Source organism: Mastigoproctus giganteus, chromosome 8 (assembly GCF_048544385.1).
Source record: "Mastigoproctus giganteus isolate SK-2022 chromosome 8, ASM4854438v1, whole genome shotgun sequence".
Classification (NCBI taxonomy): Eukaryota; Metazoa; Arthropoda; class Arachnida; order Uropygi; family Thelyphonidae; genus Mastigoproctus; species Mastigoproctus giganteus.
This window is the reverse complement of record NC_143582.1, coordinates 65,665,584-65,689,454: the sequence shown is the minus strand read 5'-3', so window position 1 is coordinate 65,689,454 and position 23,871 is coordinate 65,665,584. Positions and strand designations below refer to the sequence as shown.

General features: G+C 37.1%; 1 protein-coding gene across 2 annotated transcripts in view; it reads right to left on the bottom strand.

Moving 5' to 3' along the window:
- Positions 1–23,871, bottom strand: part of LOC150081583 (phosphatidate cytidylyltransferase, photoreceptor-specific-like) — a 164,553-nt gene that overhangs the window by 101,668 nt on the left and 39,014 nt on the right. For both annotated transcript variants that reach the window (XM_090379444.1, XM_090379445.1), the window contains exons 6-7: positions 21,271–21,390; positions 11,936–12,018 (exon numbers count right to left, since the gene is read on the bottom strand). In XM_090379444.1, the coding sequence (XP_090235570.1) occupies positions 11,936–12,018; positions 21,271–21,390 (203 nt within the window). The remainder of the gene's footprint in view (positions 1–11,935; positions 12,019–21,270; positions 21,391–23,871) is intronic.

The following is a 23,871-nucleotide window of genomic DNA, read 5'->3' as shown; positions in this document are numbered from 1 at the left end:
AGCGATCAGTGTTAAATGCAATAACTCCGTATAGGCAATTGTTAAATGAAAGAGAAAAAGAGCATAAACAACAACTTTAGACTCGTATTTTAAAATGTGATTTCACTTTGTATGTAAGTTGACTGTTTATTTAATAAAACTTTTCTTTGTTCGAAAAAAAAAGCTTTTCATTTTCTTTACGTAGGAACGTATCCCTATTCTGGCCATAGTATTTTTACCTCTGAAAACGAAGTTTCGCTTAACGAAGTAATTTCGTGGAACGCATCCTATTCGTTATTCGAGGTATGCCTGTATATATATATATATATATATATATAGTCATACAAATTAGAATAAGGTTTAAAATAATGCCAGCAGTACGGCAAGACAAGAGCGAAAAAACAAAATTAAGCCTAGATTCAAATCTAACAGGGAGGGAAGAGAAAGGTAACGAAGAATAAAAATATTGCAACAGAAACTCTAAATTAATTTAGAAAATCAAATTATACAAATAATTCATTAAAATTTAAAGCCAATTAAATAGAAATTTAGCGGTGCCCCCTCTGATGGGCACCAGGTCCAAATTTATGTGAAATATCACCAAACAGAGATTTAAACCATTCACAATAAAACAAAAAACAAAAATAGAAAAAATAGACTGACCATTATGCCCCATCTCAACAGAGGACCACAAGGCCAATAATGGTCAGGGAATCGCTGCATTTCGAACACTGAACAAATCGCCGCAAAGGCGAAACGATCGCAAGATCAGTCCGCCACACCGATCCCCAGATCGAACCGCCAATGCAGGGAATTGAACAGCGGTGGTCCTGATGCAGCGAAAATAAAAAATAGGACAGACAAGAGCACTCCAGTGCAAAGCCACACTACTGACAAAAATAAACTTAACCCGTTTATATAAACGAACAATAAACTATAGATGGCAGTACAGGCGCAGCGCTAGCAATTCGCCCAATACTATCATGTGACATAATTATATTTAAATCTCTGTTTGGTGATATTTCACATAAATTTGGACCTGGTGCCCATCAGAGGGGGCACCGCTAAATTTCTATTTAATTGGCTTTAAATTTTAATGAATTATTTGTATAATTTGATTTTCTAAATTAATTTAGAGTTTCTGTTGCAATATTTTTATTCTTTGTTACCTTTCTCTTCCCCCCCTGTTAGATTTGAATCTAGGTTTAATTTTGTTTTTTCGCTCTTGTCTTGCCGTACTGCTGGCATTATTTTAAACCTTATTCTAATTTGTATGACTATATTTCAAGCGTCATGTAGAGGAGTCCATGCTTTTTGCTGCCTCTGATGTGTGCTGTACCCTCCTTTTTATTTTTATTAAGTAATATTTCTTTTCCAACATTATTTAAATATAATTATGTCACATGATAGTATTGGGCGAATTGCTAGCGCTGCGCCTGTACTGCCATCTATAGTTTATTGTTCGTTTATATAAACGGGTTAAGTTTATTTTTGTCAGTAGTGTGGCTTTGCACTGGAGTGCTCTTGTCTGTCCTATTTTTTATTTTCGCTGCATCAGGACCACCGCTGTTCAATTCCCTGCATTGGCGGTTCGATCTGGGCATCGGTGTGGCGGACTGATCTTGCGATCGTTTCGCCTTTGCGGCGATTTGTTCAGTGTTCGAAATGCAGCGATTCCCTGACCATTATTGGCCTTGTGGTCCTCTGTTGAGATGGGGCATAATGGTCAGTCTATTTTTTCTATTTTTGTTTTGTTTTGTTTTATTGTGAATGGTTTAAATCTCTGTTTGGTGATATTTCACATAAATTTGGACCTGGTGCCCATCAGAGGGGGCACCGCTAAATTTCTATTTAATTGGCTTTAAATTTTAATGAATTATTTGTATAATTTGATTTTCTAAATTAATTTAGAGTTTCTGTTGCAATATTTTTATTCTTCGTTACCTTTCTCTTCCCTCCCTGTTAGATTTGAATCTAGGTTTAATTTTGTTTTTTCGCTCTTGTCTTGCCGTACTGCTGGCATTATTTTAAACCTTATTCTAATTTGTATGACTATATTTCAAGCGTGATGTAGAGGAGTCCATGCTTTTTGCTGCCTCTGATGTGTGCTGTACCCTCCTTTTTATTTTTATTAAGTAATATTTCTTTTCCAACATTATTTAAATATAATTATATATATATATATATATATATAGGTCCTCCTTTTGCCCACAGTACAGCAGATATCCAACATGGCATTGATTCAACACGATGTCAGATGTGTTAAGAAGGTATGGCCAACCAAGCTGTGTGTAATGCAGGTATGGAGGTGATTGGTGTATCCAGATGCCTGATATGCCTTTCCTTCCCACAAGTGCTCTATGGGATTGATATCGGCGGAGTTCGGAGGCCAACTGATATGCTGGAAGTCAGAACTGTGTTCCTCAAACCATTCCTGCACAAGAAGTGCCTGATGGCTCAGCACATTGTCATCTTGGAAGACACCATTGCCATTCGGGAAAAAGTGTAAAATAGTGGGGTATACACAGTCAGCAAGCAGTTGACCATAGCAGAGACTACTGATACGTTGTTCCACATGCACCAGGAATCCAAGTTCGTGGTGTATGTGGAACATGTGGTCATGCCAGTGAAACATGTCCCACAACCACCTCCACTGGCCTGCACTTTTGATACCATGCATGATGGATGAAGAGCCTCATGTTGTTGATGCCAAATCCGTACACAACTATCCATGCTGTAGGGGTCGTCTGCTGGTATAGCCCATAACTGCGACAGCGCGATACATGGGCATGCCAGATATTGTTCCAGGTTGGACTATGTCGTATTGGGTAGTCAACTCTTCAACAGTGTTGCACCTGTTTGCCTGTATGAGTCGTCAGACCCGGCACTCACCTCTAACATCAACCTTTCACTGACCTTTGCAGTTTTTCCGTCGGGTCGTTGTTTGACCATTTTGCCACCAGTTCTGGTACACTTTACTGTATGTTACTGTACACTATACATTACTCCTGGTAATGACGGCGGCTCACGAACATCTCACCAGTTCAGCCAATCGTCGAGCTCCCCAATATGTCCTTTATCAAAGTCCAATAAATCCTTCCTTTTACCCATCACGCTTGGAATTTCACATACCTACTGAACCACTGACACCTTATCTATGCTACATAGGTCGAGTAACTGTGAACTCTCGTACCTCACGTGGTCAATGGTTCGCATTCACTTTTCATAAGCGTGGTCATAATTCAGTGATCACTCAGTGTGTGTGTGTGTGTGTGTGTGTGTGTGTGTGTGTGTGTGTGTGTGTGTGTGTGTGTATATATATATATATATATACACATACATACATATTTTTAATTTTTTTAAAAGCATTTGTACACACAATAAGCAGAAAAATATGCACATGCAAGCATTTAAAATTTTGAGACCTTAACATTCTTTTAAACTGGAAGATTGCATGGTCTAATAGCTTCATGTTTATATTTTGTCTAAAGCAATTTTTAGTTTTCATTAGAATTCTTTATTTCCTCTAAAATTTTTAGTTTTCAAAGCAATTTTTAGTTTTCATTAGAATTCTTTAATTCCTCTAAAATTCATTCCTGTCTTATTTCTAGGAAAAAAGTGCCTACTTTTCCTAATCTAGATAACTTCACATATCACTTCAGAGAGTACCCGAATTTCTAATCTCTTAGCAAAAGCACGTCACTGGGTTTTCTCTTTTGCTCTTGGTATACTTTTCTTCTAAACAACTATATCACTCTGTACAAATCCACCTACCAGGAATATTGTTCTCAAGACTAGGATGGCGTCCCCAAAACTTCCCTCAAGCTTCTTGACTCTATTCAAAACATGCATTAATAATTGACTCACCTCTTACAAGGTGTCTCCATTCTCTGTTCTCACTGACATTCAGTTTCTGCTGCATACCTTTTCTGTAGATACTTCCATGGGCATTGTTCTTCCGTATTAGCATCTATAATAACCCCACTCTCTTCCAAACCAGTCCGAACACATGTTACAACCAGTCAGCATCCATTCACTATCCAATTCAAAACTCATAGATTCAACTTTCCTCATTCTCATTATTACTTCTGTTCTCCAAAACAATCTTCCTTCACATATATTTCTCTAAAATTTCTGTAAATCTACAGAAATTCAAGTCTAATGTCAATGAGTATCTTCTCAACCTTCAACCCAAGTACAGTACTACTAAGTATGATAGGTTCTAATATCTTTGTGTTGAAATGGGGGATTTTAACGTTCCAGATATTGACTGGAACTTAAGGATTGGTCACTTGCACACTAGTAAGGCTTTTGTGGATTTATTGGATGATTGTTTTCTAGAGCAGCATGTTTCTGCTGCATACCTTTTCTGTAGCAACCAGAGGGAGTAATACTCTTCATGCATTAAGAATCTGAAGATAAAGGACCCGCTAGGTGACAGTGATCACAGTGTGCTGAGGCAAAATTTACTCAAAGATGTAACTAACATCAGGAGTAAAGGGAAGGGTTTTTGCTTTCATAAAGGTGACTACAGGGGTCTGAGAAAGTTTTTAAATTCTACACAGTGACAAACTGATGATATTGCCAACAGCAAATTCTAAATGGGAAGCATTCAAAGAATTAATCTTGGAAGCTACTAGGCTTTTCATGCCAATTAAGAAATATTATTATTATTGCTCTTATAATATTATTTCTCCCTGATTGGGGGTTCCACCTCATGACGGGTATTGCTACCAAGTACACAGGGTGGATTTCGTTATGTCTGGTGTTACTGTTGGTCGAGGAACTCTGACTATCCTGCAGGTGTTCAGGATTGCGACTTTCTGGAGTTCCTTGCAGATGTTCGCTGGGAGACCTATTGCTGATAGGCTGTTAAGTAGGGTCTTTGGCACCATACCTGTGGTTGACACAATGATTGGGATGGTCGATACTTCTTGCATATGCCACATCTCTTTGATCTCCTGTCTTAGGTTCGTGTACTTCCTGATTTTTTTTCTCATGGGTTTTCTGCAGGTTGCCAGTGTTGGGTACCACTATGTCAATCAGATAGGTAGCCTTTTCCTTCTTGTCCACAAGGATTATGTCCGGTCTGTTGTGCGGGATTGACCTATCCGTTATTATGGCAAGTTCCCAGTACAGCTCGTGGTTGGGGTCTCTAGTACTGCCTGGGGTTCATACTTTTAGTATGGTACATTTTCTTCGATCAACTGGTATTTCCTTGCTAGCTTCTGATGTATTATCCAAGCTACCTGGTCATGTCTATGAGTGTACTCAGTCTGGGTGATCACCTTGCACCCCACGGTGATGTGTTGGATCGTTTCTGAGGTCAGGTCGCATTGTCAACATGTGTCATCGGACCCTCCGGGCTCCTTGGCAATGTATTTTCTATAGTTTCTGATGTTGATTACCTGGTCTTGGATGGTGAGCATGAATCCTTCAGTCTCTGGGAAGAGCATCCCCACTCATGATCCATGCATTGGAAGCAATTTTATCTATGTGATCTTGATGGAGATCATTGTAGTGTCTGCATGGAGTGTCTTCTCTGCCCATCTTTCTAGATTCGTTTGTACTTCCTGGTTGCGGGGGGGGGGGACTCCTCGCTTAGGATGACTGACTGGGGTATACCGCTCGTCTATCTTCCTTATGGCCTGGTGGAGTGCTGCTGTGTGTTTCTGGAAGTAATCCTTCAGGTTAATTATCACTGTCTTCTGTTGCTCGATGAGGTCTATCAGGCCCCTTCCTCCTTCTTCCCGGGCAATTGTCAGTCTCTCCACGGCAGATTTTGGGTGGTGTTGGCAGCTCCTGATCATCACTGTCCTTGTCTTTCTCATGATATCCTCCAGCTCGGTGTTAGTCCAATCTATGACCCGGAAGGAGTATATCAACATGGGGACTGCATAGGTGTTTATGGCTTTAACTGTGTTCCCTCTGTTCAGCTTTGCTTTCAGCAAGCTTCTGAGGCTCTGATAGTATTTTTCGGTCAGGCAGGCCTTAATTTCCTTGTGCTATAACTGCTGAGCCTGCATCATCCCCAAGTATTTGTAGGCCTCTCCCTCTGCCATGGCTTCGATCTCTTTACCAGTCTCCAGCTGGTAGTTTTGGTTGACTAATTTTACCTGGTGCAATCCGTGGGTCTCGCATTTGTCTAGACCAAATTCCATCCTAATATCAGTGCTGAATTCTTCGGTGATCTGGAGTAGTTGCGGGAGGTGCTTCTCGGTTCCCGCATACAGCTTGATGTCATCCGTGTACATCAGGTGGGTGAGAGTATACAGGTTCTTCCTTCCTTCCTTCTTTGAGGTTATATCTGTACTTGCTACTGTTGAGCATGGTGGATAGTGGGTTAAGTGCAAGACAGAACCACAATGGGCTCAGGGAATCTACCTGAAAGATTCCTCTCCTGATGGGGATTGGCCTGGTTGTGATGTTTTCGACCTTAATGTTGGTACTCCATTTTGCCATCGTTTCTCCTAGGAAGTTTGTCACTATCGGATTGACATTGTAGATGTTCAGCACCTCTATTAGCCAGCTATGAGGCACAGAGTCGATGTAGGCTGCGTACATGTTGCAGCACTTCTTGTAGGCTTGCTCCATAACCGCAGCATCTATGGTTAATTGCTCCTTGCATCCTTTTTGCTGTTTAGCCGTTATGTTCTGGCTCTCCAAGTGGTCTGATATCTTCCTGGTTATGCAGCTGGTTGTTGTTGTTGTTATTTGGTTTTTAGGAGCATTAGCAACTAAGGCCATATTGCTCAGGGATATGCGGTGGTCATTCCCTGACCTTCCCGCATCCCCCGTATTTGGTGGTGACGGGCTCGAACCCCGGTCGAATCAAGAAGCGTGTGCTGCGCACTGTTGCTCCTTCCCACCTGGCTACGGAGGCGCCTTATGCAGCTGGTCAGGATCTTGTACATTGTAGGGAGGCAGGTGATTGCCCTATATTTTGCCGGGTTTCTTGTGTCTTCATCTTTAGGCTTCAGAGATGCGATTCCTTGAGTGAGAAACTTCAGGATTGTCTCTGTGTGCCTTATCATTCGGGTGAACTGCTCTGCCAGGTGCTTGTGTGTGCAAGTGAGCTTCTTGTACCAGTAGTTGTGGATGTTATCTATTCCTGGAGTTCGCCAGTTGTGAGAGTTTTTGATCATCTGAAATCTGAAAAATTACTTTTTCCCAAATCTCCCACCCTCTCATTTCTTGTACGTCTCTCTTGAGGATGCTCTTCACGTTTCCAATTAATTTCTTACTCCTATTGCCCCATTAATACTGGGTCGATTGGCCTATATTTCCTCTTAATTCTTCTATCTTCTGCTGAAGTTTTCTTTCCCAAGCTGGTGGTTCCTTCTGTTTTTGGCTCTTCTGCGGCTGGTCTCTCGCTTCTCTTCTGTTAATCCTCGCAGCTGCTACCACAGCACAATACACGGCTGTGTGGATGACCTCCAGTGTTGCACCATTGCTGTCGAGGTAATGTGGTATTATGTTCCAATTGAGGTGGTCTGCGACTCTCCACAAGGTTCTACTCGGCCTCTGCTTCAGTATCACGTGAGTCTTTGTGGGGTCCATTCCTTCGAATTCTGTTAAGGATTTCTTCCACTCGTCCGCTATTCTGGAATTCATGACCTTGCCGCTTTCCACTTTAGCTGCTGTGGGTTGTATTTCTTCTTGCTTTTCCTCCTCTGGTTCTGTATTCTTTATCCTTTGTAGTTGATTGCTCACGTCCTGCTTGATTTTTTCCAAATTTGCAGGAGCTATCAGATTCTTCGTGACGATGGTCCTTTAGTCCACTATTCACTGACCTGAATATCTGGGAATTGTTCCAGCCACTTGGTATGTAGTCTCGCCCTATAAGTTGTCATATCAGTCTCCAGCTTTGTTATTTCGTAGTACGCTTGCATGGTGTACATATTCATTTCGATGCTCCACTTCATGCTTTGGCATTTTCTCCCTTCATGGGTGGTCACTAGCACAGTTGCACAGGAAGCACTTCCAGTTGGTGGGGCTGGATGGTCTTGCCCTTCTCTTGTTGTAGCCATATGGGATGACAGCACCACTCGCTCCACTGTCTTCCTCGGGAGACAGTCTCTGATTTTTCGAACTGACCCCTCTGCCTAAGGCCTGAACGCGAGTGTCTTTATCCTATATATCATTGACAAAATGCAATGACCTGCTCTGGCAGCCCATCTGCACTGCTCAGAGAACTTCATATCTGACTACACAATTACCCCCAGGTCTTTTTCATTCTCCACCTCCCTCAGTGTAGTACCAAAGAGTTGGTACGTTTCTCTTGGGTTACTGTTACACATATGGAGTACTTTGCATTTGTCAATGTTAAACTTCAGTTGCCACTTCTCAGACCATCTGCCTAACTTTTGTAGATCCTGTTGCAGTAGCATACCATCTTTACTGTGATTAACAAAGCTGCCAACCTTTGTATCATCTGCAAACTTGGACATTACGCCTGATATACCTTCTTGATATCATAGATAAATACATAAAACAACAATGGTCCAGCACCAAACTCTTGGAGACTCCTCTAAAAACATTAGTCCACGTAGAACACTGTCCATTGATTACCACTCTCTGCCATCTCCCACTTAACCATCCCTGTATCCATTGTAGTAAATTGCCCTTAATGCCATACCGCTCCAATTTGTACAGCAGTCTTCTATGTGCAACAGTATAAAAAGCTTTCCTGAAATCCAATTATATGATATCAAAATTATTTTTTGCATCCAGTTCCTTTGTGACCACATCGTAGTATCCAATCAAACTGGTCAGACAAGACTTCCCCTTAATAAACCCGTGCTGTGTCTGAACTATTACTGCTGTCTTGTCTAGGTGATTCTTCCTCTTGCCGAGATTAATCACCTGAGGGTCATAAATTTAAATTGAGGAAAGACAGTTGTAGAATAGATGTGCGGAAATTTGCCTTTAGCCAGCAGATCATTGATTTCTGATACAAACTTCCATCTGTTGTTGTTGTAGAAGTTGACATTACTCTGGGAGTTACTGCTATCCATATACAGTACTTTGCATTTGTCAATGTTAAGCTTCAGTTTCCACCTCTTAGCCCATCTGCCCAACTTTTCTACATCCTGTTACAGTATCATACTGTCATTAACAATCCTGCCAACCTTCTTATCATCTGCAAACTTAAACATTAAGCCTGATATACCTTCATCAATATCATTGATAAAAATAAAAAACAACAATTGGCCAACACCGAACTCCACTAGTAACATTAGTCCACAAAGAGCAGTGTCCATTGATTACCACTCTCTGTCTTCTCCCACTCAACCATCCATTTATCCATAGCAGTAATTTGCCAATAATCCCATAATACTCCAATTTATACAGTAGTCTTCCATGGATAACAGTATCAAATGCCGAAATCCAAGTATATGATATCAAAAAATATATTTTTTTTTCTTTGTGACCACATCGTAGTATCCAATCAAATTGGTCAGACAAGACTCCCCCTTAACAAACCCATTCTGTGGCTGAACTGGAAGTGCATTCTTGTCTAAATGATCCTACATTGCTTCTTTAACCAATGACTCCATTATTTTCCATGGAACAGAAGTTAAACTAACAGGTCTGTAATTACTTTTGCCACCATTTGATCCCCCTTTGTGAATTGGGGTCACAATTGCACATCTTGAGTCCATGGGGACCTCCCCTGAGTACAAGGATGCTCTAATAATTATGGTTTGGTTTTTTGGTTTTTTTTTTTTTTTAGGAGCATTAGCAACTAAGGCCATATTGCTCCAGGATATGCGGTGGTCATTCCTTGACCTTTCCGCATCCTCCGTATTTGGTGGTGACAGGCTCGAACCCCAGTCTAATCAAGAAGCGTGTGCTACGCACTGCTGCTCCTTCCCACCTGGCTACGGAGGCGCCTAATAATTATGGCTAAGGGTTTATTATTATTATTATTAATAATAGCCACATGATGCAAGGAAGCCTGAGGCTTATGCTGCACCAGAGAAAAAAAAAAAATCCCTAGTTACACTGAGAGAGAGAGAGTCAAAAGTAGAAGGAAATCACCAAGAAAGAGAAAAATTATGATATCCAGCTCAGGATCCTGGGTGTGCCAAGCCCATACTCACCAGATGTGAGCCTCCAGTTTGCTTACTTCCTTTGCTGTCTCCTTTAATACAACTGGATAGCCCCATCCACCTCAGGTGCCTTTCTTATGTTTAACTTCAACAATTTCTCCTTCACTTTGCTCTTAGTTATTAGAAAATCATTTAGCTCCCTGCCAGAGTTTGATAAACTTCTGTCATTCCCCTACCTGAATAACTCCTTATGTGTGAATGTAGATGCAAAATACTCATTTAGTTTGTCAGCTACCTGAGCAAGATCATCAACAGTTGAACCATCGAAATCAAGTGGAACAAACTTCATCCTCTTTCTTCTAGAGTTTATACAAGTAAAGAACTCTTTGCTGTTTTTCTTTCCATCTTTTTCCAAAGATTTCTCATAATCTACATTCGCTTGATTAACTTCCTTTGTGACTTGATTACAGACCGACTTATATCTACAACAGGCTTCTGAGTCACCTGATAATTTATATGCATCCCATGAATTTTTCTCCTCTGCCACGTGTCTTATTAGTTCATCTGACATCCATTTAGGCCTAAACCTTGAACAATATTTCTTAGTTGGTATGAAAAGTCTAGTAGTGTCCAAGATTAATTCTTTGAATGCTTCACATTTAGAATTTGCTGTTGGCAATATCATCAGTTGGTCACACTCTATAGAATTAAAATCTGTCTTGGGTCACCGTAATCACCTTTATGAAAGCAAAAACCCTTCCTTTTACCCCTGATGGTAATTACATCTTTAAGTATAAGCACTCTGTGATCACTGTGACCTAGTGGTTCCTTTATCTGCAGATTCTTAATGCATGAAGAATCACTACTGATAATCAGATCAAGAGTATAACTCTTTCTGATTGCCTTTCAAACATGCTCTCATAATTATGACTAAGGGTTTGCTGCTTCATTTGAACTGGATAGATCCCATCCACCCCAGGTGCCTTTCTTATGTTTAACTTCTAAAATATCTCCTCCATTTTGCTCTCAGTTATTACAAAATCATTTAGCTCTCTGTTACAGTTTGATAAACTTCTGGCCTCCACTTCCCTACCCTACAGAATTTCACATGTGCGAATGTAGATGCAAAATACTCATTTAGTTTTTTAGCTACATGAGCAGGATCATCAACAGTCAAACCATCGATATCATGTGGACGAATCTAATTTATCCCCTTCCTTCTAGAGTTCACATAAGTAAAGAAGTCTTTGCTGTTTTTTTTTTGCGACCTTTGCCCAAAGATTTCTTGTAATCTGCCATTGGTTGCCTAACCTCCAGTAATTAAACAAATTAACAAAAATTAAAAAACAGTAATTTACAACTCACTGACTAAAAGAAACTAAAACTACAATACAATCTGTACCTCTTCCCCCTTAGTTTCAATTTATGCCCTCTAGTTTTAGTATTATTAGCAACTGTGAAAATTTTACTCTCATCATAGGGCAGACTTTTGTTAATTTCATTTGGCACATTTTCTCCACTTGGGACCTTTTCAAGAAACCTTTTATTTAGATGTAGTCTCCATACTTCAACACAGCATTCCAAGCACAGTCTTACAAATGCTTACATAATGAAATTATCACCTCCCTACTCTACAAGCAAATGTTTGACAAATCATCAAGAGAACACGTTAGGACCTTCTTGTTGTGTACCTATACTGCATAGAGAACTCAGTCTCTGTGCAGTACAGACAAAATATCTGCCTGTATTGTAACTCCTAAATTCCCACTTTACACAGAGAACTATGAATTTCAATGTACAAGATGAAATAAATACACAGTACAGATGCATAAAAGCGTCTAATTTTTCCTCAATAATCAATCACAGTTAACAAAACAATGTAAAAAACAAACCATTCTTACCATATTAAGCCCTCAAACAAATTCTGCATAATAAGGTAAGACTGAGTAACAACTATAAGCAATGTGACATGAGTCCATGCAAACTGTAAGATAAAAAAAATTAGCAACACTTAACACAGAATATAACTAGTGAAAAAATTAACTGAAAAGTAATTAAATTATCTTTAATTCAAAATGTAGTGCTGCCTATGTTGTTGAATAATTCAAAGTTATCAGGGATTGTTATTCACAATACGAGTTTGTTGCACCATGTATAAATGAGTAGTACAATTCTTTAATTTCCACAAAAGACAGAAAATATTCACTAGTTGTAACTGGATTTATTTTCCTCCTTCATAATATGAAACAAACTTTTGAAGTTTATTTATTCTATTCTCTTCAATACTTGCACCTCTTCTGACACTTCAATAAACTCAGTAACAACTAACTACTGATCTCTTTATCAGTACCATCAAAGACTGAATGGAAACTTTACAGTACTTAATATATGTTATAATACACAATTATATGTCTCACTTCTTTGTCTCTAGTGCAGCCCGATCATCAATAATTAGCAGAGTTTGCAATGCAAGAAAGCAAGCTTATGCAGCATCAGCCAAAAAAAAACAAAAAAAAAACCACTCCCATTTCACTCATCTATTCACTCCAAATGCTTGTCCAGCTCAGCCTTAAATTTATTTAAGCTATCAACTTCCACAACAAGAGGTGGAAGTCTGTTCCAGCAATCAACTACCTGCTGGCTAAAGGCAAATTTTCACACATCTATTCTACAACCGTCTTTCCTCAGTTTGAATCTGTGCCCCTCAGGTTCTTAATCTGAGCAAGAGGAAGAATCCCATCAGCACTGAGCTTGCTCAACCCATTCAACACCTTATACACCTCAATCAGATCACCTCACATGTGCCTAGTCTCACATTTGCGTTTTTATTGTAAACAGTATACTTTGCATTTCCGCACATCTTTACATTTAGTGTAAAGAAAGCATCATCATACAATTATCACACAGAACTGTCCAGTAATATTTCAGGTTTACTGTCTGATCATGAAAGACAAATTCATATTGAACAATGCCTTATGAATCAAAAGATACGATAAGCATGATCTTCACATTTTACTGAGATTGTCTTGCTATTTTGGGCTTTGAAAAAGACTCTTCCACTGAAAAGAGTGGGCCTTTGTTTTTGGATCATAGCCATACCCCATGATTCAACACCAGTGGTAAACAGCATTCTGCTCTCTCTCTCTCTCTCTCTCTCTCTCTCTCTCTCTCTCTCTCTCTCTCTCTCTCTTTGATCTTCAGTGCTGATGTGAGGCACAAACATTGATCACTGATGCAGGTACCACACAGTTGGTATGTTACATGTTACTCTGGGGGTTACTGCTATCCATATGCAATACTTTGCATTTATCAATGACAAATTTCAGTTGTCGTTTCTCAGACCATCTGCTAACTTTTCTAGATCCTGTTGCAGTAGCATACTGTTATTACTGTCATTAACCACTCTGCAAACTTGGACATTAAGCCTGATATGCCTTCATCAATATCATAGATAAATATGGAAACAACAATGGACCCAACACTGAACCCTGGGGGCAGTGCTGTACCTAGACTTCTGTCGACCCCGGGTGATGTTGTTGTTGTTTGGTTTTTAGGAGCAATAGCAACTAAGGCTATATTGCTCCGGGGATATGCGGTGGTCATTCCCTGACCTTTCCGCATCCTCCGTATTTGGTAGTGATGGGCTTGAACCCCGGTCTAATCAAGAAGCGTGTGCTATGCACTGCTGCTCCTTCCCACCTGGCTACGGAGGCGCCGGACCCCGGGTGAAATATTCATCTTGCGACCATTTGCAAAAATTAAAAGTGAATTCATAAAAAAAAAAAGGAAACACCCAAAAATTATTCAAATCATAATTATTTATTTAAACTTGAACAACTAGTACATTATTTATATAAACTTTTCACACCATTACCTTATGATATTTACTTGATATGAATTTGTCTATAACATCTGATGCTTTTTTATCTTTCAGTACACCTTGTTCTACTGACATAATGGCTAATCCATTAATTTTTTCTTGGCCAATTGTTGCTCGTGAATATGTTTTAATCATTTTGAGTCTTGAAAAACTCCTCTCTCCAGACGCAACTGTAATTGGCAATGTTAATAATATCGGAAAAGAAATGGTAATGTTGGGATATAATTCAACTAAGTTTTTTCTTGAATAAATGTCAATAATTCTAAGCAACCAAAATTTTTTCCTTTTAAAACATGATGCAAAGATTGAATTTTTTGATATAACTCTTTGGCATCGATGTCACTGCTCCAGTCTTCGCCACTGAGAATTCATTCAAAATGTTGACATTTTGTTTCTATTGCACTTTCAAATAAATTCATGAAGTTTTCCGATTTTAGAATAAGATGAAAAACCGAGGATATTTCATTCATCTGATCAAATCTTTCTTGTAAGTTAACAATATCTACATCGATCATTATATTAAAAAATTCTGTTTCAAACCTTTTGGTTATAACAATAGAGGCTCTCTGATGAAGTTTCATAGGTAACATACTTTTTTCTAGAAACTCACACTTCTGGTAATACTGATGGTACTTCCAACTCATTTGCATTGTCTATTGCTTTATCCATACACAATTTAAATGATGATGTTCTAAATTAGTTTAGTTGACTAAGAGCACCTTCTATCACCTTTTATCAATAAAATTGCAGTATCAATATCACATCAATTGTACTATTTTGCATGGCTTTACAACACAATAATAAATTAAAATTTATTTTAAATATAATAATTTTATTTAAAAAATTTTAAATTTAAAATAATATAATAATATTATTTTAAATATAATAATAAATTAAAACTTATAATAAATTAAAAAGAAGTCATTTCAGTTAACAAACCTTATATTTCAGACTGCAATTTTGCATATTTTCCTCTGGCCTCTTCCTTAATTTCATTTAATGCAATTGTAATATCTTGTAACTGATATCGTTACATTCAGAGCAAAGCAAACAGTTTTAAATGTGAATCTGCCTTATTGTGGGTTTTTGTTGCATTAAAACTAGGTTTAAATAATAAAAATAGGTAAAAATTAATTTCTTTTAACATCTGATTATAAAATAAATAAATTTTCTGAAATATTGAATTTTCTTTTGTATAATTAGAGTATTATATTAACAAGCATTTTTTTATATTTAAAAAAAAAATCAAAATATCATCGGAATTCAGGCCCCAGGTGGCCACTCAACCCACTCGTACCTAGGTATGGCACTGCCTGGGAGAGTCCATTAATAACATCAGTCCATGAAAAGAAATGTCCATTGATTACCACTCTCTATCTTCTCCCACTCAACCATCCCTTTATCTATAGCAGCAAACTGCCTGTAATGCCATACTGCTCCAATTTGTACGGCAGTCTTTTATGTGCAACAGTATCAATCAAAAGCTTTCCTGAAATTGAAGTATATATCAAAATTATTTTTTTTTTGCAACCAGTTCCTTTGTTACTGCATTCTAATATCCAATAAGATTAGTCAGACAAGATTGCCCATTAACAAATCCATGCTGTGACTGCAGTATGAACATTCCTGTATAGATGATCCTGACATATTTCTTTAAGTAGAGACTCCATTATTTTCCATGTAACAGAAGTTAAGCTAACAGGCCTGTAATTTCTCACGTCACCCTCTGATTCCCCTTTTTGAATTGGGAATACATTTGCACATCTCCAGTGCAAAGGGACCTCTCCTGAATCCAAAAATGTTCTCATAATTATGGCTAAGGATTTGCTGCCTCCCTTATATCCCATCCACCACCCCAGGTGCCTTTCTTATATTTAATTTCAACTATTTCTCTTCCACTTTCCTCTCACTTATTACAAAATCATTTAGCGCTCTGTTTGATAAACTTCCGGCATCCCCTTCCCAAAAGAATTCCTCATGTGTGAATGTAGATTTTTTTTCTTTAATGAAAATCCCAAACATGAAAGGCATCAAAACCTATAGTACTTAGTACCATGCAGGGGTTGAAGGAGATGGAGGGGAGAGGGGGATTCCCGGAAATTTTGCTCTGGTTGTTGTTGTTATTTGGTTTTTCAGGAACATTAGCAACTAAGGCCATATTGCTCCAGGGATATATGCGGTGGTCATTCCCTGACCTTTCCGCATCCTCTGTATTTGGTGGTGATGAGCTTGAACCACGGTCTAATCAAGAAGCATGTGCTACGCACTGCTGCTCCTTCCCACCTGGCTACGGAGGCACCACTTTGCTCTGGAGACTAAACATGGGTTTCACTACTTAAAGCCTCCAATAAGCAAAGTGGTGGTACTGCACTGGTTGATGAGAGTCATTAAAGTTTTTTTCAACAGGGCATCTCAGGTATCCAAACACATGAGCAATGCCTTATGAGTGAAATATATGTCCTTCTGAGTCGTCCATTGGCAGGAATGGGCCTATGTTTCCAGGTTACCGCCCTACATCCACAATTTCGCCACCAATAATAATGGAAAAAAAAAGTGTGGGTTAACAGCAGAATGTTAGCAAAGATTCTAAATGTGAAAAATTACTGTTTTCTGTGATCATCAGTGAGGATGCAAAGCATAAAGTTGGTTTAAATGCAATGCATTTCCAAATCTTGTGTTAAAATCTACTGGCACATCCCATAAAAAATACCAATTTCACTAGTAACCCATGGATAGTTAAGCATCCATCACTCATGATTAGATCACAAACATAAGCAGTTGAATAATTTTTTTCTTAAGCTGAAAAACATCCACAGAGAGAAGAGAGAGAAAATTATCTTTGATGGGCAAGCAGCCTTATTTAAACCTTGGAGAACTACTGAAAAGCATTTAGATAACACATAGCAGCTGCTCTTTTTTAACATTTTTGCTACACTTCACTAATTTGAAAATAAAAAAATCTGATATAAATTTGCTACTGGGTATTATCACTTATTTAAAAATGCAATGAAACAGATAAGACACTTTCAGTTCAATATGTGCTAATTCAGACTAATAACAAATAAATGGGCATTTCGTGCTAGTCGCAACTTACTACAGCCCCACAATTCCAAGAAACAGTCAGTCCTAAACTTCTGACCTCAAATTGTACAACATACTTATGGAAGGGTTAATATGAACAGTGTGCCAAGTTTTTGCATGTATATTATCATTGTGAAGTAATACAGCTTTCAAACTTTTACTTGAAATGTCTATGAAAGGAGACCACTCTCCTGAATTGTGACTAATACCAACTTCTAAATAAAGACCAATCAAATCAAAACAATAGCAGAGAGATTCTGCAAAAAAAAAATAACAAATTTTTCAATAAAAAATACAGTAGGCCCTCGTTATAACACGGTTTGCTCTACGCTGATCTTATATTATAACTCATATCTAACCCTAACGCTGTCACAACTCACTATAATGCTCTTTTACCAGCGTACAGATTAAATTTTGGTATGTTTAATGAAAACGTTTCATCTGATGTAGTTAATAGCTTGAAAATGAATAGCAAAACAGCATTAAAAATTTTCCCACACCGACTTGCGAAATTTTCCCACGCTCGGTGAAATTTTCTTCCAAACTAATTTAATTGCAGTACTGTGGCTTGTTACGTAGTTCTGAGATCAACATTATAAAAAATGATCAAATATCTTGCTTGTAATATTTGCATTATATGCATTTATCCGAAGTCTAGTCATCACTGAGTACAGCGTTAGGTAACGGACAGTTTAGTCAAACATTGTATAATAATTAATGCAACACAGTTACGTTTTTGAAGATGAATAATGGCAGATAAGAATTAAAAACCAACAGTGTCTGGAGGCAGTACAAAGCCTACTAAGGTAAGAAAAAGACTGAATTTGAAAATAAAATTATACATTTTAAAGCAAGTCAATTCCGTTCAACGACAAGTAGATGTGTGCAATCATTTATGAACAATTTTAAAAAATAAAGAATTAATTCTAGCAGCAGGAAAGACAGCTGTTCCACTGCAAACAACTAAATTAATTAGGCTATTATAATTGAACTGGAGAGACTTCTAAATAATTTTATTGAAGTAATATCCAACGCATAATTCCGTTAAGTTAAATATTATTAAATAAAAAGCGATTAGCCTATATGATGATCTGAAGAAAGCTCACCTTAAAAAAAAAAAAAAAAAAAATTGTGGAACCATTTAAGGCTAGTAAGGGTTGGTTCGATAGATCTAAAATTCGGGGAGAAGCCATAAGTGCAGATCAAGAAGGGGCCAAAACTTTCAAAAAAAGAACTTAAAATTATTGAAGAGAGGTGTTATACTTCTCAAGTTTTTAACATAGATGAAACAGGACTTTTTTGGAAATGAATGCCTAAAAGAAGTTTCATATCGAAAGAAGAAAAAAACATACCAGGCTTTAAAGCAGCGAAGGATTGGTTGACTTTATTGTTGAGTGGTAAAGCTGCAGGAGAATTTAAAGTAAAACCCCTTTCAGTTAACCAGGAAGAGGGACAAAGTACAACCCAAAATCAACCAAAGATACAAAAACTCGAAAGCCCAGGGCTAACAGATTAATAAATTCACGATTTTAATTGGCATTTTAAGTTTAATTTTGATATGTGTCCACATAATTATATACATATGTAATGGAGAATATTTTATATGTACAGATTTTTAATATTAAATATTTTGACTAACATTTGGCATCTTTTCACTATCGTTTATTATTTGTGTGTTGCAGTGGTATAGACCGCAACTCACAAATACATATGTTACATTACAGGAATATGGCGCTCGCTTAGCGCTGATTCACTTAGCACTCTGTTTTTCTGGAACGAATTATCAGCGTTAAGCAGGGGTCACCTGTAATAAATTGTATAAAAACATGCATAACTGACATATCTTTTTCTGTATTTAGAGCAAAACTTTCAAATACAAAAAAAGATTTCACATATTCCATTGTTTTAAATGAGATGCCTGGAGGTCTGAATTAAATTTGGTTAATCAAGTTAATCAAGAATGGGATCACTAACTCTTGATGATTAAGGAAATGTGGTATTTTTACTTGAACAAGCTTCTAAGTGTAATCCCAATTATCCTGTTCACCAGATTCATCATCCAATTCTGAAGACTCCTCTAGAAGATGGATCAGAAACTGCAGGTTTTCATTGTGTACCGCTTGAGATATAGAAGATAGTGTGTTCAGATACACACCAGATTTTTGATGATTTGCAGACCTTTTAAAAACTTTGGTATATCATACCAAAAATAGCAAACAAAAGTAGTAGCCATCATGACGGATTGTGCATCCCCCACTTTCTCTCTCACTCAATATTTGAGGTGCTGCGAATGATGTGTCAACTACAGGCTCATATATATAAAATGAACAGTATATCATGGGAATCAAATGACACATGAAATATAATTAGAATATGGAATATAGGTATTCAGAGTAAAAATATACCTATAGCGCCATAAGGCCAAAGTATTTAGTTAACCCTAATTAGACTTCATCGTTCTACCCTATAATTAAACACATAATATATAATAAAATAATATAAAACAATAATAAAATAAGATGATAATGAAGCTAATTACTGATAAAAGGATACATTGAATGGTACATTTTCTAGGGCTAGCACCACTCAATACATCCTATCAATAACTGGCTAAGGCTGTTTCTGTTTGCTATGTCCAGGTTCAAATTACTGAAATTATAGATTAAAATGCTCTAAAGTTATATATGCAACTTATGTTAAATTTAGCAGCAAACTGGCATTCTCTTTTCAATAATTTGAACCTAAACATAGTAGCAAATAGCAAACAGAAACAGATAGCCTTAGCCAATTATTAAGCTTCCATATCTGTATGCAGCACTCAAGATGGCTTAAACATTGTCTTAAACAGTGAGACAATTATCTCCTTATCCCAGTGGTGGAATTCCTATATAGCACTGAGAAAACACATGAGCTGTCCTGGCAGCCTGTCTGCACAATTACCCCAAAGTCTTTTTCATTATATTTCATTTGATTCCCATGATATACTGTTCATTAAATACTGTAATATAAGTTTTACAGACAGATGTAATGTTTATTCGATACCTTGATGGCATTAATCTCATCTGACATTTTTCCTAATTCTCTATTTTTCTACATTTTTAACACTAATTTCGTATATGTTTTTATATATATATATATATATATATATATATATATATAGACAAATGTTTATTTTCAGTTCAGAAAATAAATCGGAAAAACTGAGAATTTCAGCAAGGTTAAGCTGAAATTAAATTAGATTAACATAAAAATAATAATGATAGTACCTAAAGTAGTGGGTCCTAGGGCTTTAACTATTTCTTCATGGGGTCGGCAGCCAAAGCCGTAGGAGCCGCCGCAATAAGCAGGGTCTCTGTTTCTGTTGTGATATATATATATCACACAATTGGTACACACTTATGTAATGCACATAAATATCTCAAAACCATAAAAATCTTCAACTTTTGCCAAAATACTGAACTTAGGGGGGGGAAAAAAAAACAATAAAACTGTTGAATTCAGCTCATGAACAGAAGTAGACTGTCATAAGACTTACCGAAGAAACCATGGTGGGCCAGAGACATGTGAGTTTGGCCATAAACACTAGTATGAGGCTGCTACAAGTTTTTCCCGGTAAGAATTTTTGACCTAGTCTGCCTCTACTCACGAAATACATATAAAAAATAGTTAAATATATGACACACTGCATAATTTCTGTATATGCCACTAACAAATGGTTGTTAGCTGGACATTCTGAATTTGCAAAGCGAAAATGAGGCCATGTTATCAGAATATTATGTCTATAAATTGCACATTATCTGTGGTTGGTTGCTGTTTTGCAAGTTTCTGGGAGAAACGTGCAATCGTCACCTGAGAGTGATTAAATCAGTGACAGCACTGACAGAAAAGACCACATTATGTATAAAATCATAATTAGTCCTCCACACTGCATGCAGGAATCTTACTGGCTTGTCATAAGCCACCGCCAAGAATAAGTGTATGTTGGCTCTCTCCCAACATACACTTATATAATGTAGCAATGATAGACTGGATACATTCTGAATCTTACTTCAAGGGTATAATACTTTAAAAAGGTGGAATAAAAGTTGGTCTTCTCATGCAGAACAACTTTTATCATTTTATCATTTTCAACTTTTATTATTTTATCAAAAATTAACATTTTTGCATTAAGTAGAACAATATAACCCACCAAATCCAAAGAATTAAACCAAATTACATGTAAAGCTAAAACAATTAGGTAATTATAGGGAATTAACAAAGTTAATAACTGCTTACTAAAGAAAACTGCTTCATATAGTACTTCTTTACTAGGCTCAGAACAAACCAGACAAACCCACCAATATATAAAAGGAAGGAAATGAAACGATGATATGTGACCAATGGTCTAAGAAAATCCTACAAAAAAAAAAAAAAAAAAACATAAATATATAAAAATTCACCTTGATAAATTTTTTTTTTTTTTTTTAATATATACAAACTAGAAAAAAAAAAAAATTTCATAAGAACACTAATACTATCCAGCTGAAAAATCATCACATTGTTCTTTAAATAATATATGGGGCAACTGAAGGGACTAATACCTTCATATATACTACACAATATACACAGTTTACCAAAACTATATCTACCTACCATGAAAATTAACTGTCCACATTTCTAGTATAAATATAGGGTTTCTAAAAAAGAATGCTGGTATTTCAAAAATAAATATTTAGTGAATGGTATAAGACCAAATAACAAAACTTGACATATGCACCAACATATTTTGAGTATCTGTAACTGCAGCTTCTGATGTCCTTTCTTTGCAGCAATGTCAATTTTAAGGAGCATACTTCTTTTTTTTTCTTTTTTTGTAAATAAAAACAGTCTTATCATTTATCTGCTTAGAAATGCACACCACACCACCACCACCACCTTAGAAGCAATGGCAAACCTACAACACCAGGTCTGCCACTGTGGGGAAGGGATCAGAACAGGGCAGGGCTGTGCCGAGTCATTTTAATACATGAGGCAAGAATGAAAAATTGCACCCTACTGTTAGTGATGGCAACGTTGGCAATTATTTAATCTTTCTTTTGGTGCCCCTTTCAGCTTTTCATGTGAGGCAAGAGCCTCATTCGCCTCACCCTCAGCATGGGTCTGGATCAGGGACTAACAGCTGCTTTGGTATAGTTGTTAAAGATCGCATAGGCCATTCAGCAATCTGGCAGAATAGGGAGCAGAATTTTTTTTTGGGATATGCTTGTCTATACTTCCTGACATGGAACATATATTTTAAGAAAACATGACTTTGCACAAATAGTCTTCATCTTCTGTCAAACATATATAGCAAATTCAAAGCAAGACTGAAGTGAAATGCTGTGCCATCTGCATTGTAACATCTTATGAAAAGCAGACTGAGGAATAACAAACTCTAAACTTGCAAGCATAGTTGACTTCTTAGGACTGCATAAAGAATTCTCACAAATTTTTTCAATTATTTCCGTCAGAGTTTTTCGGCTATCCTAAAAAGGATAACTCCACACTAAACTTACCCTCTTCCTTTCTGGTTCAAAACAAAGAAAGCAGGACTCACAATTACTATTCTCCACAGGCAAGTTCCTGGAGGCATGTGAGTTTATAAAAGCCAGTTCTTGGAATGTTCACAGCAGTGATTTTCCACATGTGCATACACAATGGGTAGTGAATTTTCGATGGTATGGGCTCTGTACAGCATTTCTTTTTGGAAGTTTTGTAAAAACTTCTAAAAAGAAATGCTGTACAGAGGCCATACCATCAAAAATTCATCTAAAGCCCATATCATCTAAAACTTATAAATTATTATTTATAATCAAATCAGAATTTAGAAAAAAAAAAAAAATATATATATATATATATATTAAAAAAATGTTACCTCTTTCATGCAGTAATATCCTCTACATCTATTTATCACCCAATTCAAATATATCAAACCTATAACCCCATGGGCTCACATCTGGTGAGTATGGGCTTGGCAAACCCAGGGTCCTGAGCTTGGATATCATCATTCTTCTCTCTCTCTCTCTCTCTCAGGGGCTAACTCAGGAATTTTTTTTTTGGCTGGTGCAGCATAAGCCTCAGGCTTCCTTGTGCCATATGGCTAATAATAATAAATCAGAAATTTTCTTTATTTCTTTTATAATCTCAAATTGGACCATCTGAATATAACAGAAGTGAGCTTTTCTTCTAATTTTCAAAGATATTTTCTAACCTATTACAACTAATAGGAAACAATAAGATTTGGCAGTACCTAATTGAATACAGGTAGTTCTCAACTTTACGAGTTAATTTGTTCTTAGTGTGTGCTCATCAAGCGGGAATTTATTTCCCATAGACATGAGGTTAAAAATAGGGGTTACTTTCTCAACAATGAAATTAGTTAGCTAATTAGTTTATGTTTAAAACAATGATTGATTTATCGAAAGAAATGAAAATGTAGCCTGCAAAATCAACCATATTTTTATTCTTCATCATCATCGACTAAATGCCCACTCGTTGATCACTCATTATTGGCTCGTTGCACAAGGAGTCGCCTTCTTCAAAAATGTTTAAAGAGGCCTCTGTTTCCAAGATAATCTTCTCTTTTAATTATAAATTTCACGACTGCATGCATAAGCATTTTTTAACAGCACACCCACGAATTGCAACTAACATGATTCGCATGGAGTAACAACTTTACAAAGCTTAAACAAAAAAGAATGAAGAGAAGATTCTGAAAATTTATTTGTTTTTTATAAGATTGAAGATTTCAGTAAAGGGGAAACACGTTTCATCAGAATAACGTAAAACCGCACAGTTCCAGCTATCAGTATTTTTGCAAATGCAAGAAGGTCGAGTTTACTACCCATTTATAATTGT